The 14,152-nt window shown below is 46.5% G+C and overlaps 1 protein-coding gene across 1 annotated transcript in view; it reads left to right on the top strand.

Moving 5' to 3' along the window:
- Positions 1–14,152, top strand: part of ints6 (integrator complex subunit 6) — a 47,910-nt gene that overhangs the window by 28,454 nt on the left and 5,304 nt on the right. Inside the window, exons 9-15 of the mRNA XM_042306757.1 lie at positions 395–527; positions 3,171–3,265; positions 7,876–7,986; positions 8,105–8,320; positions 13,087–13,210; positions 13,351–13,493; positions 13,982–14,152. The exon at positions 13,982–14,152 is cut by the window's right edge and continues 31 nt beyond it. Coding sequence (XP_042162691.1) covers positions 395–527; positions 3,171–3,265; positions 7,876–7,986; positions 8,105–8,320; positions 13,087–13,210; positions 13,351–13,493; positions 13,982–14,152 — 993 coding nt within the window. The remainder of the gene's footprint in view (positions 1–394; positions 528–3,170; positions 3,266–7,875; positions 7,987–8,104; positions 8,321–13,086; positions 13,211–13,350; positions 13,494–13,981) is intronic.

Here is a 14,152-nt window from a genome sequence, read left to right as displayed (position 1 = left end):
AGTACTACACACAATACTACACTACACACCCGGTACTACACACAGTACTACACTACACACCCTGTACTACACAACGTAACACAGTACTACCCTACACACCCAGTACTACACTAAACTACACACCCAGTACTACACAGCATAACACAGTACTACACTAAACTACACACCCAGTACTGCACTACATAACACAGTACTACACAACATAACACAGTACTACACTAAACTACACACCCAGTACTACACAGCATAACCCAGTACTACACTACACACCCAGTACTACACAGCATAACACAGTACTACACACAACACGCCATACACAACACCAATACAATACAAGGTGGGCTTGTTTGTTTGTGCTCTCACTCAGTTCCCCTCTCCCTCCCTCATCCTCTAGGTGTTTGTAAGTAACAGTGCCAAGTACAGTGACCTGGGCCAGCCCTTTGGCTACCTGAAGGCCAGCACGGCTCTCAACTGTGTCAACCTCTTCGTCATGCCCTACAACTACCCTGTTGTACTGCCTCTACTGGGTAAGACCTGGGCTGGGCCTCATCCTAATGCTCTAACTACCCTGTTGTACTGCCTCTACTGGGTAAGACCTGGGCCTCGTCCTAATGCTCTAACTACCCTGTTGTACTGCCTCTACTGGGTAAGACCTGGGCTGGGCCCCATCCTTATGCGCTAACTACCCTGTTGTACTGTCTCTACTGGGTAAGACCTGGGCCTCGTCCTAATGCTCTAACTACCCTGTTGTACTGCCTCTACTGGGTAAGACCTGGGCTGGGCCTCATCCTAATGCTCTAACTACCCTGTTGTACTGCCTCTACTGGGTAAGCCCTGGGCCTCGTCCTAATGCTCTAACTACCCTGTTGTACTGCCTCTACTGGGTAAGCCCTGGGCCCTCTCCTAATATGCTAACTACCCTGTTGTACTGTCTCTACTGGGTAAGTCCTGGGCTGGGCCTCGTCCTAATGCTCTAACTACCCTGTTGTACTGCCTCTACTGGATAAGACCTGGGCCTCGTCCTAATGCTCTAACTACCCTGTTGCACTGCCTCTACTGGTTAAGCCCTGGGCCTCGTCCTAATGCTCTACCCTGTTGTACTGCCTCTACTGGGTAAGACCTGGGCTGGGCCTCGTCCTAATGCTCTAACTACCCTGTTGTACCGCCTCTACTGGATAAGACCTGGGCCTCGTCCTAATGCTCTAACTACCCTGTTGTACTGCCTCTACTGGGTAAGCCATGGGCCTCATCCTAATGCTCTAACTACCCTGTTGTACTGCCTCTACTGGGTAAGCCCTGGGCCCTTTCCTAATATGCTAACTACCCTGTTGTACTGTCTCTACTGGGTAAGTCCTGGGCTGGGCCTCGTCCTAATGCTCTAACTACCCTGTTGTACTGCCTCTACTGGGTAAGCCCTGGGCCCTTTCCTAATATGCTAACTACCCTGTTGTACTGTCTCTACTGGGTAAGTCCTGGGCTGGGCCTCGTCCTAATGCTCTAACTACCCTGTTGTACTGCCTCTACTGGATAAGACCTGGGCCTCATCCTAATGCTCTAACTACCCTGTTGCACTGCCTCTACTGGTTAAGCCATGGGCCTCATCCTAATGCTCTAACTACACGGTTGTACTGCCTCTACTGGGTAAGACCTGGGCCTCGTCCTAATGCTCTAACTATGCGGTTCTGCTGACTCTGATCTACTTGGTATGACCCATCCAAATTCTTTAGAGAACAGTTCTCCCAATGCTCTTCCCGGAGAGATGCTGTCCTGTAAGTTTTTTTACTCCAACCCTAATCTACAGCGCCTGATTCTAATAAATATCTGCTTGATAAAGACGGATCAGGTTAATTACAACTGTGGGTTGGAGTGAAAACCTACAGGAAGGTGTATCTCCAAGAACAGGGTTGGAGAGCCCAGGGCCCAGTTTCCCATTAGGCTTAAGACGGTTTAAACAATGCATCGTTCCTTCAACAGCCGAAGATGGTAACGTGCGTTTTCCCAAAACGTAACGCCCAGAGTGTGGTCGCTAAGTGCATCGTTGAGGCGTGTGTCGATTACTGATAGGATTGAAATGAAGGCAGCATTGCTCGTTGGATCCACTTCCTCCGTTCAAATCTGACCTTAACATCAGTCCACCATACAGACGACGGATCAGCTCCTAGAGAGAGATTGTCACCTATGGCTGAAAATCTTGAGGCTGCTTGTTCTAATGCTCTATAATAATGCATTGACTCATGATTTGGCACATTATTACGTATGCTTTTACACATTAAATATATTGAGGCAAACATTTCTGACAGTAGCCTAACAATTGGCAAAATAAAACTCAATTTAAATGAACATGACATTGATTTCAATGTGATTTTTAAATATATTGTTCTGTGTAGGCTATACTGTGTTTGTTTTTAATGCAGTCCTCTCTGGGGGGGGTTCTCATTTTAATCATCTTTTAATCCTTCACTTTGTTTGTAACAATTTGCCAAAAAATGTTTAACTTTTGTATTTTTATTGAACTTCGTTCTGAAGTTATCGATGGTCACAGAGAGACCGATAAACATCTTTAGTCCGTTTTTAGAGAAGATCTCATTCATATAAAGTGATGCGGAAGGGGGAAAAAACAACATCTAACAACACTGTTCTCCGAGTGGTCTGAGGCAATCACTAAATAACGAGTGTTTTTCAAGTGCAACTTTATTAACAATGGTTTTGGGTAACAGTTCAGAGATTTAACAACACTACTTCGAAGGTTCTCACAATGAACTTAGCCTTTTACATGGTTCAGGGAAACTGGGCCCTGCCCTTGTGTCTAGAAAAGGCATCCCTGTCCTCATGAGCCCTAATGTAGTGCACCACGTTGCCCCACCAAGCCAGCAGAGGGCAGTAGTGGTTATGATACAATATACTTTATTGTCCATTTACATGGAAATTCATTTTGTGAAGACAGCATACACACACTTTTATTTATATTTATTTATTTCACCTTTTATTTAACCATGTAGGCCAGTTGAGAACATGTTCTCATTTACAACTGCAACCTGGCCAAGATAAAGCACAGCAAATACTCTGTAATACATTCTATATGGAAAACATCTGGTAATATGATAATTAATGTCTCTGGCCATAGTGGTCACACTCTACCTCTCCTAAAGCCTGCTCTGTATGTGTTGCAGATGACTTGATCCGGGTGCACAAGTTCAAGCCCACCATTAAATGGCGTCAGTCATTTGAGAACTACCTGAAGACCATGCCTCTTTATTACATTGGGGTAAGTCAACGGCTGAATGTCAAACCAGCCTCTCGGCACTCCCAGTTACGTGATCACGTTCAACCTACGCCACAAGTCTCCCAAAGCTGAGGGAGTGAAAATGATAGATGGTGTAGGGGCTAATTCAGAGGTTCCCAAAAACGGTCACGAGAGAATTTCGAAAATCCCGAGAAAAATATAAATATTTACATACATACACTACCGTTCAAACGTTTGGGGTCACTTAGAAATTTACTTGTTTTTGAAAGAAAAGCAAAAAAATGTTGTCTATTAAAAGAACATAAAATTGATCAGAAATGATCCGAGATGGCGTAGCAGTGTAGACGTATTTTGTTCGTCCTCTCGTGTACTTTTGTATTTTCCGTATTTCAATCTCTTTTCGATACTCCATTCTGTTTATTTATGTTTTATCTGTCGGCCCCAGAGCGAACTCAGGCTCTGTGTGTAGTTAATCCGACCCTCTCTGCCTAGTCATCGCCATTTTACCTGCTGTTGTTGTGTTCGCTGATTAACTGTTGTTATCTCACCTGTTGTTTTAGCAAGCTCTCCCAATCAACACCTGCGATTACTTTATGCCTTGCTGTATGTCTCTCTCAAATATCAATATGTCTTGTATACTGTTGTTCAGGTTAGTTATCATTGTTTTAGTTTACAATGGAGCTCCTAGTTCCACTCCTCAAACCCCTGATACCTCCTTTGTCCCACCTCCCACACATGCGGTGAACTCACCCATTATAACCAGCATGTCCAGAGATACAACCTCTCTTATCACCAGTGCCTGGGCTTACCTCCGCTGTACCCGCACCCCACCATAGCCCTGTCTGCACATTATGCCCTGAATATATTCTACCATGCCCAAAAATCTGCTCCTTTTATTCCTTGTCCCCAACGCCTGTATCCGCTACGGGTCCGCGGTCAAACGACCACCCCTCATCACAGTCAAACGCTCACTAAAACACTTCTGCGAGCAGGCCTTTCTACTCGACCTGGCCCGGGTATCCTGGAAGGATATCGACCTCATCCCGTCAGTTGAGGATGCCTGGTCATTCTTTAAAAGTAACTTCCTCACCATCTTAGACACGCATGCTCCATTCCAAAAATGCAGAACTAAGAACAGATATAGCCCTTGGTTCACTCCAGACCTGACTGCCCTCGACCAGCACAAAAACATCCTGAGGCGGACTGCAATAGCATCATATAGTCCCCGCGATATGCATCTGTTCAGGGAAGTCAGGAACCAATACACGCAGTCAGTCAGGAAAGCAAAGGCCAGCTTTTTCAAGCAGAAATTTGCATCCTGTAGCTCTAACTCCAAAAAGTTCTGGGACTGTAAAGTCCATGGAGAACAAGAGCACCTCCTCCCAGCTGCCCACTGCACTGAGGCTAGGTAACACGGTCACCACCGATAAATCCGTGATAATCGAAAACTTCAAGCATTTCTCAACGGCTGGCCATGCCTTCCTCCTGGCTACTCCAACCTCGGCCAACAGCTCCGCCACCCCCCGCAGCTACTGGCCCACGCCTCCCCAGCTTCTCCTTTTACCCAAATCCAAATAGCAGATGTTCTGAAAGAGCTGCAAAACCTGGACCCATACGAATCAGCTGGGCTTGACAATCTGGACCCTCTATTTCTGAAACTGTCCGCCGCCATTGTCACAACCCCTATTACCAGCCTGTTCAACCTCTCCTTCGTATCATCTGAGATCCCCAAGGATTGGAAAGCTGCCGCGGTCATCCCCCTCGTCAAAGGGGGAGACACCCTGGACCCAAACTGTTACAGACCTATATCCATCCTGCCCTGCCTCTCTAAGGTCTTCGAAAGCCAAGTTAACAAACAGATCACTGACCATTTTGAATCCCACCATACCTTCTCCGCTGTGCAATCCGGTTTCCGAGCTGGTCACTGGTGCACCTCAGCCACGCTCAAGGTACTAAACGATGTCATAACCGCCATCGATAAAAGACAGTACTGTGCAGCCGTCTTCATCGACCTGGCCAAGGCTTTCGACTCTGTCAATCACCATATTCCTATCGGCAGACTCAGTAGCCTCGGCTTTTCTAATGACTCTCAAAGGACTGCCTTGCCTGGTTCACCAACTACTTTGCAGACAGAGTTCAGTGTGTCAAATCGGAGGGCATGTTGTCCGGTCCTCTGGCAGTCTCTATGGAGGTACCACAGGGTTCAATTCTCGGGCTGACTCTTTTCTCTGTATATATCAATGATGTTGCTCTTGCTGCGGGCGATTCCCTGATCCACCTCTACGCAGACGACACCATTCTGTATACTTCTGGCCCGTCCTTGGACACTGTGCTATCTAACCTCCAAACGAGCTTCAATGCCATACAACACTCCTTCCGTGGCCTCCAACTGCTCTTAAATGCTAGTAAAACCAAATGCATGCTTTTCAACTGTTCGCTACCCGCACGCCCGACTAGCATGACCACCCTGGATGGTTCTGACCTAGAATATGTGGACATCTATAAGTACCTAGGTGTCTGGCTAGACTGTAAACTCTCCTTCCAGACTCCTATCAAACGTCTTCAATCTAAAATCAAATCTAGAGTCTGCTTTCTATTTCGCAACAAAGCCTCCTTCACTCACGCCGCCAAACTTACCCTAGTAAAACTGACTATCCTACCCATCCTCGACTTCGGCGATGTCATCTACAAAATAGCTTCCAATACTCTACTCAGCAAACTGGATGCAGTTTATCACAATGCCATCCGTTTTGTTACTAAAGCACCTTATACCACCCACCACTGCGACCTGTATGCTCTAGTCGGCTGGCCCTCGCTACATATTCATCGCCAGACCCACTGGCTCCAGGTCATCTACAAGTCCATGCTAGGTAAAGCTCCGCCTTATCTCAGTTCACTGGTCACGATGGCAACACCCACCCGTAGCACGCGCTTCAACAGGTGTATCTCACTGATCATCCCTAAAGCCAAAACCTCATTTGGCTGCCTTTCCTTCCAGTTCTCTGCTGCCTATGACTGGAACGAATTGCAAAAAATCTCTGAAGTTGGAGACTTATCTCCCTCACCAACTTTAAACATCTGCTATCTGAGCAGCTCACCGATCGCTGCAGCTGTACATAGTCCATCGGTATATAGCCCACCCAATTTACCTACCTCATCCCCATACTGTTTTTATTTTATTTACTTTTCTGCTCTTTTGCACACCAGTATCTCTACCTGCACATGTTCATCTGATTATTTATCACTCCAGTGTTAATCTGCTAAATTGTAATTATTCGCCTACCTCTCATGCCTTTTGCACACAATGTATATAGATTTTTTTTTTCTACTATGTTATTGACTTGTTTATTGTTTACTCCATGTGTAACTCTGTGTTGTCTGTTCACACTGCTATGCTTTATCTTGGCCAGGTCGCAGTTGCAAATGAGAACTTGTTCTCAACTAGCCTACCTGGTTAAATAAAGGTGAAATAAAATGTTTTTAAAAAAAATACAGTATAGTCGTTGTAAATTACTAATGTAGCTGGAAATGGCAGATTTTTTTGGGAGCATGGAGCATCTACATAGGCGTACAGAGGCCCATTATCAGCAACCATCACTCCTGTGTTCCAATGGCACGTTGTGTTAGCTAATCCAAGTTTAGCAATTTAAAAGGCTAGTTGACCATTAGAAAACCCTTTTGTAATTATGTTAGCTCAGCTGAAAACGGTTGTCCTGATTTAAAGAAGCAATAAAACTGGCCTTAGACTAGTTGAGTATCTGGAGCATCAGCATTTGTGGGTTCGATTACAGGCTCAAAATGGCCAGAAACAAAGACCAATGCTGATGCTAAACTAGTCTAAGGCCAGTTTTATTGCTTCTTTAATCAGGACAACAGTTTTCAGCTGTGCTAACATAATTGCAAACATTAAACATGTCTACACTGTGTTTTCTGATCAATTTGATGTTTTAATGGACATAAATATGCTTTTTCAAAAACAAGGACATTTCTAAGTGACCCCAAACTTAAACGGTAGTGTTATCCACCGCTAGGGGCTAACGTGGCTGCCGCTTTGGAGTTATATACACCGCTAGGGGCTAACGCGGCTGCCGCGGATGAGTTGTATCCTCCGCTAGGGGCTAACGTGGCTGCCGCGGTGGAGTTATATACACCGCTAGGGGCTAATGTGGCTGCCGCGGTGGAGTTGTATACACCGCTAGGGGCTAACGTGGCTGCCGCGGAGGAGTTGTATCCTCCGCTAGGGGCTAACGTGGCTGCCGCGGTGGAGTTATATACACCGCTAGGGGCTAATGTGGCTGCCGCGGTGGAGTTGTATACACCGCTAGGGGCTAACGTGGCTGCAGCGGAGGAGTTATATCCTCCGCTAGGGGCTAACGTGGCTGCCGCGGTGGAGTTGTATACACCGCTAGGGGCTAACGTGGCTGCCGCGGTGGAGTTATATCCACCGCTAGGGGCTAACGTGGCTGCAGCGGAGGAGTTATATACACCGCTAGGGGCTAACGTGGCTGCCGCGGTGTAGTTATATACACCGCTAGGGGCTAACGTGGCTGTCGCGGTGGAGTTAGGTGACATCGTTGTGTATTTTGGTTGTAATGTGTGGTCTTGATGATGCCTTCTCTACTCTTCTGCAGTCCCTCCGGAAGGCGCTAAGGATCATGGGAGCTCCTAACCTCCTGGCCGACAACATGGAGTATGGTCTGAGTTACAGTGTGGTGTCCTACCTCAAGAAGCTCAGCCAGCAGGTAGTGTGTCTGTGCGTCTCTGTCCCGTCTGTCTGTCCGTGTGTGTGTTGGTGAGTGCAAACTGTCTTGGTTTCCATTCACTCATCCTTCCATAACCATCCATGCATCTTCTCCCCAGACCAAGATAGAGTACGAGCGGCTGATAGCATCTGTAGCTAAGAAGGTGGTAGCGGAGGGTGGCATCAAGGTGCGTGACCGCGGTGGGGACATCTCTCTGGCCCAGCGCAGAGACTTCACTCAGCTTCTGGCCAGCATCACAGGAGAGACGGCCGCCCTGCCCCTGGAGCTAAACTCTAAAGAGTTCTCTGGCTTTCAGCTGGCTCCTCTCAACAAGGTCAGCACCACCGAACGGCCCTTAGCTGTGATGCTTGAGGATGAAGACGTCATGTTATCTCTAGAGATGCTCACGAAGAGATACTGTGTAGATCAGCCATGATTCTCTGTATGGTATAAAGTATACATTTCTATAACATATTTGTACGTGTGTAATCATGTTGCGCTGTACACCGGTACCAAGGTAGTACGACAGCACCAAATCGTTACGGTACCAACATTTTAGAAAACCGTAGTACCGTTTCATATGCTACTACCCCCTGACTTACTGTAGTACCGTTTCATATGCTACTACCCCCTGACTTACTGTAGTACCGTTTCATATGCTACTACCCCCCCGACTTACTGTAGTACCGTTTCATATGATACTACCCCCTGACTTACTGTAGTACCATTTCATATGATACTACCCCCTGACTTACTGTAGTACCGTTTCATATGCCACTACCCCCCCCGACTTACTGTAGTACCGTTTCATATGCTACTACCCCCTGACTTACTGTAGTACCGTTTCATATGCTACTACCCCCCCCTGACTTACTGTAGTACCGTTTCATATGCTACTACCCCCCCTGACTTACTGTAGTACCGTTTCATATGCTACTACCCCCTGACTTACTGTAGTACCGTTTCATATGCTACTACCCCCTGACTTACTGTAGTACCGTTTCATATGCTACTACCCCCCGACTTACTGTAGTACCGTTTCATATGCTACTACCCCCCTGACTTACTGTAGTACCGTTTCATATGATACTACCCCCCTGACTTACTGTAGTACCGTTTCATATGCTACTACCCCCTGACTTACTGTAGTACCGTTTCATATGCTACTACCCCCCCCGGACTTACTGTAGTACCGTTTCATATGCTACTACCCCCCGACTTACTGTAGTACACGTTTCATATGCTACTACCCCCCTGACTTACTGTAGTACCGTTTCATATGCTACTACCCCCCTGACTTACTGTAGTACCGTTTCATATGCTACTACCCCCCTGACTTACTGTAGTACCGTTTCATATGCTACTACCCCCCTGACTTACTGTAGTACCGTTTCATATGCTACTACCCCCCACTTACTGTAGTACCGTTTCATATGCTACTACCCCCCTGACTTACTGTAGTACCGTTTCATATGCTACTACCCCCCCCCCTTTTACTGTAGTACCGTTTCATATGATACTACCCCCTGACTTACTGTAGTACCGTTTCATATGATACTACCCCCCTGACTTACTGTAGTACCGTTTCATATGATACTACCCCCTGACTGATACTACCCCCCCCCCTGACTTACTGTAGTACCGTTTCATATGCTACTACCCCCTGACTTACTGTAGTACCGTTTCATATGCTACTACCCCCTGACTTACTGTAGTACCGTTTCATATGATACTACCCCCCTGACTTACTGTAGTACCGTTTCATATAATACTACCCCCTGACTTACTGTAGTACCGTTTCATATGCTACTACCCCCTGACTTACTGTAGTACCGTTTCATATGCTACTACCCCCTGACTTACTGTAGTACCGTTTCATATGATACTACCCCCTGACTTACTGTAGTACCGTTTCATATGCTACTACCCCCAGCAACCATGACTTACTGTAGTACCGTTTCATATGATACTACCCCCCTGACTTACTGTAGTACCGTTTCATATGCTACTACCCCCTGACTTACTGTAGTACCGTTTCATATGCTACTACCCCCCTGACTTACTGTAGTACCGTTTCATATGCTACTACCCCCTGACTTACTGTAGTACCGTTTCATATGCTACTACCCCCTGACTTACTGTAGTACCGTTTCATATGCTACTACCCCCTGACTTACTGTAGTACCGTTTCATATGCTACTACCCCCCTGACTTACTGTAGTACCGTTTCATATGCTACTACCCCCTGACTTACTGTAGTACCGTTTCATATGCTACTACCCCCCTGACTTACTGTAGTACCGTTTCATATGCTACTACCCCCTGACTTACTGTAGTACCGTTTCATATGCTACTTACTACCCCCCGACTTACTGTAGTACCGTTTCATATGCTACTACCCCCCCCGACTTACTGTAGTACCGTTTCATATGCTACTACCCCCTGACTTACTGTAGTACCGTTTCATATGCTACTACCCCCTGACTTACTGTAGTACCGTTTCATATGATACTACCCCCTGACTTACTGTAGTACCGTTTCATATGCTACTACCCCCCTGACTTACTGTAGTACCGTTTCATATGCTACTACCCCCCTGATTTACTGTAGTACCGTTTCATATGCTACTACCCCCCTGACTTACTGTAGTACCGTTTCATATGCTACTACCCCCTGACTTACTGTAGTACCGTTTCATATGCTACTACCCCCCTGACTTACTGTAGTACCGTTTCATATGCTACTACCCCCTGACTTACTGTAGTACCGTTTCATATGCTACTACCCCCTGACTTACTGTAGTACCGTTTCATATGCTACTACCCCCTGACTTACTGTAGTACCGTTTCATATGCTACTACCCCCCTGACTTACTGTAGTACCGTTTCATATGCTACTACCCCCCCCAGACTTACTGTAGTACCGTTTCATATGCTACTACCCCCTGACTTACTGTAGTACCGTTTCATATGATACTACCCCCCTGACTTACTGTAGTACCGTTTCATATGCTACTACCCCCTGACTTACTGTAGTACCGTTTCATATGCTACTACCCCCCTGACTTACTGTAGTACCGTTTCATATGATACTACCCCCTGACTTACTGTAGTACCGTTTCATATAATACTACCCCCCTGACTTACTGTAGTACCGTTTCATATGCTACTACCCCCTGACTTACTGTAGTACCGTTTCATATGCTACTACCCCCTGACTTACTGTAGTACCGTTTCATATGCTACTACCCCCTGACTTACTGTAGTACCGTTTCATATGATACTACCCCCCTGACTTACTGTAGTACCGTTTCATATGCTACTACCCCCCTGACTTACTGTAGTACCGTTTCATATGCTACTACCCCCCTGACTTACTGTAGTACCGTTTCATATGCTACTACCCCCCCTGACTTACTGTAGTACCGTTTCATATGCTACTACCCCCCTGACTTACTGTAGTACCGTTTCATATGCTACTACCCCCTGACTTACTGTAGTACCGTTTCATATGCTACTACCCCCCTGACTTACTGTAGTACCGTTTCATATGCTACTACCCCCTGACTTACTGTAGTACCGTTTCATATGATACTACCCCCTGACTTACTGTAGTACCGTTTCATATGATACTACCCCCCTGACTTACTGTAGTACCGTTTCATATGCTACTACCCCCCTGACTTACTGTAGTACCGTTTCATATGCTACTACCCCCTGACTTACTGTAGTACCGTTTCATATGATACTACCCCCCTGACTTACTGTAGTACCGTTTCATGTAATACTACCCCCCTGACTTACTGTAGTACCGTTTCATATGCTACTACCCCCTGACTTACTGTAGTACCGTTTCATGTGATACTACCCCCCCCGACTTACTGTAGTACCGTTTCATATGCTACTACCCCCCTGACTTACTGTAGTACCGTTTCATATGCTACTACCCCCTGACTTACTGTAGTACCGTTTCATATGCTACTACCCCCCTGACTTACTGTAGTACCGTTTCATATGCTACTACCCCCTGACTTACTGTAGTACCGTTTCATATGCTACTACCCCCCTGACTTACTGTAGTACCGTTTCATATGCTACTACCCCCCGACTTACTGTAGTACCGTTTCATATGATACTACCCCCCGACTTACTGTAGTACCGTTTCATATGATACTACCCCCCCGACTTACTGTAGTACTGTTTCATATGCTACTACCCCCCTGACTTACTGTAGTACCGTTTCATATGCTACTACCCCCTGACTTACTGTAGTACCGTTTCATATGCTACTACCCCCCCGACTTACTGTAGTACCGTTTCATATGCTACTACCCCCCTGACTTACTGTAGTACCGTTTCATATGATACTACCCCCCTGACTTACTGTAGTACCGTTTCATATGATACTACCCCCCTGACTTACTGTAGTACCGTTTCATATGCTACTACCCCCACTGACTTACTGTAGTACCGTTTCATATGCTACTACCCCCCTGACTTACTGTAGTACCGTTTCATATGCTACTACCCCCTGACTTACTGTAGTACCGTTTCATATGATACTACCCCCCCCGACTTACTGTAGTACCGTTTCATATGCTACTACCCCCCTGACTTACTGTAGTACCGTTTCATATGCTACTACCCCCCTGACTTACTGTAGTACTGTTTCATATGCTACTACCCCCCTGACTTACTGTAGTACCGTTTCATATGCTACTACCCCCCTGACTTACTGTAGTACCGTTTCATATGCTACTACCCCCCCTGACTTACTGTAGTACCGTTTCATATGCTACTACCCCCCTGACTTACTGTAGTACCGTTTCATATGCTACTACCCCCCTGACTTACTGTAGTACCGTTTCATATGCTACTACCCCCCTGACTTACTGTAGTACCATTTCATATGATACTATCCCCCCTGACTTACTGTAGTACCGTTTCATATGATACTACCCCCTGACTTACTGTAGTACCGTTTCATATGATACTACCCCCCTGACTTACTGTAGTACCGTTTCATATGATACTACCCCATCATGTTGCTTTTCTGATCTACTGTGACACTACTAGCTCTTCCTCACTGTTCCCTGTGTAGAGTCTGAAACCTCAGGGTTTCCGGAACGCCTACGACATTCCCAGAATGCACCTCCTGGATCAGCTGAGCCGCATGAGGAGGAACCTGCTTAGCACCACCTGTCTGCTCCGGGGACAGGACACAGGTGTGTGTGTGTGTGTGTGTGATTCAGTTCCAGAATTAACTGTAATTCCCGTTGAATTATTCTCGCTACCAGTTTTGTTAAGGACGAGACGAAGACTGAAATTTGAGCCCAAGTCTTCCTGTGTCCCCTTGTCTGTCCAGACCAGCTGCACAGTGTGCCCATCGCCCAGATGGGGAACTACCAGGACTTCCTCAAAGCCCTTCCCCAACCCCTCAGAGATGCAGACCCTGAACAGCCCAAACGCCTGCACACCTTTGGAAATCCTTTCAAACTGGACAAGAAGGTAGGACTATGGCTGTCTACAGAAATCACTCTCACTACCATTCCCTTCCACTTAGGAGTATCTGAAATCAGCTGGTCAAAACCTCACACACCCTTATTTGTTTTTTGAAAACATCTCTAATTGATTGCTATTATGAGTCGACACATTTTTCTGGACAAATGTCAGTTGTTTGCTTTTGTAACGGATGTGAAACGGCTAGCTTAGTTAGCAGTGCGCGCTAAATAGCTTTTCAATCGGTGACGTCACTTGCTCTGAGACCCTGAAGTAGTAGTTCCCCTTGCTCTGCAAGGGCCGCGGCTTTTGTGGAGCGATGGGTAACGATGCTTTGTGGGTGACTGTTGTTGATGTGTGCAGAGGGTCCCTGGTTCGAGCCCGGGTATGGGCGAGGGGACGGTTTAAAGTTATACTGTTACACATTAACAATTATAACAGTGAAGTTGTAATAGTACGTTTTGTTTATCCTGTCTTTTCTGTTGCTGTTTCTCTAGGGGATGATGATTGACGAGGCCGATGAGTTTGTGACGGGTCCCCAGAACAAGGGCAAGCGTCCGGGGAGTGACTCCAACATGCACGGGGTCTGGGGTGGGGGTCCTAAGAGACGACGGTGCATGTCCCCTCTACTGCGCCCCGGCAGAGCCTATTCGCCCCCCGTCAGCCCT

The sequence above is a fragment of the Oncorhynchus tshawytscha genome, linkage group LG26 (genome assembly GCF_018296145.1).
Source record: "Oncorhynchus tshawytscha isolate Ot180627B linkage group LG26, Otsh_v2.0, whole genome shotgun sequence".
NCBI lineage: Eukaryota > Metazoa > Chordata > Actinopteri > Salmoniformes > Salmonidae > Oncorhynchus > Oncorhynchus tshawytscha.
Note: the sequence above shows the minus strand (reverse complement) of the source record. Positions and strands in the feature narration are given on the sequence as shown.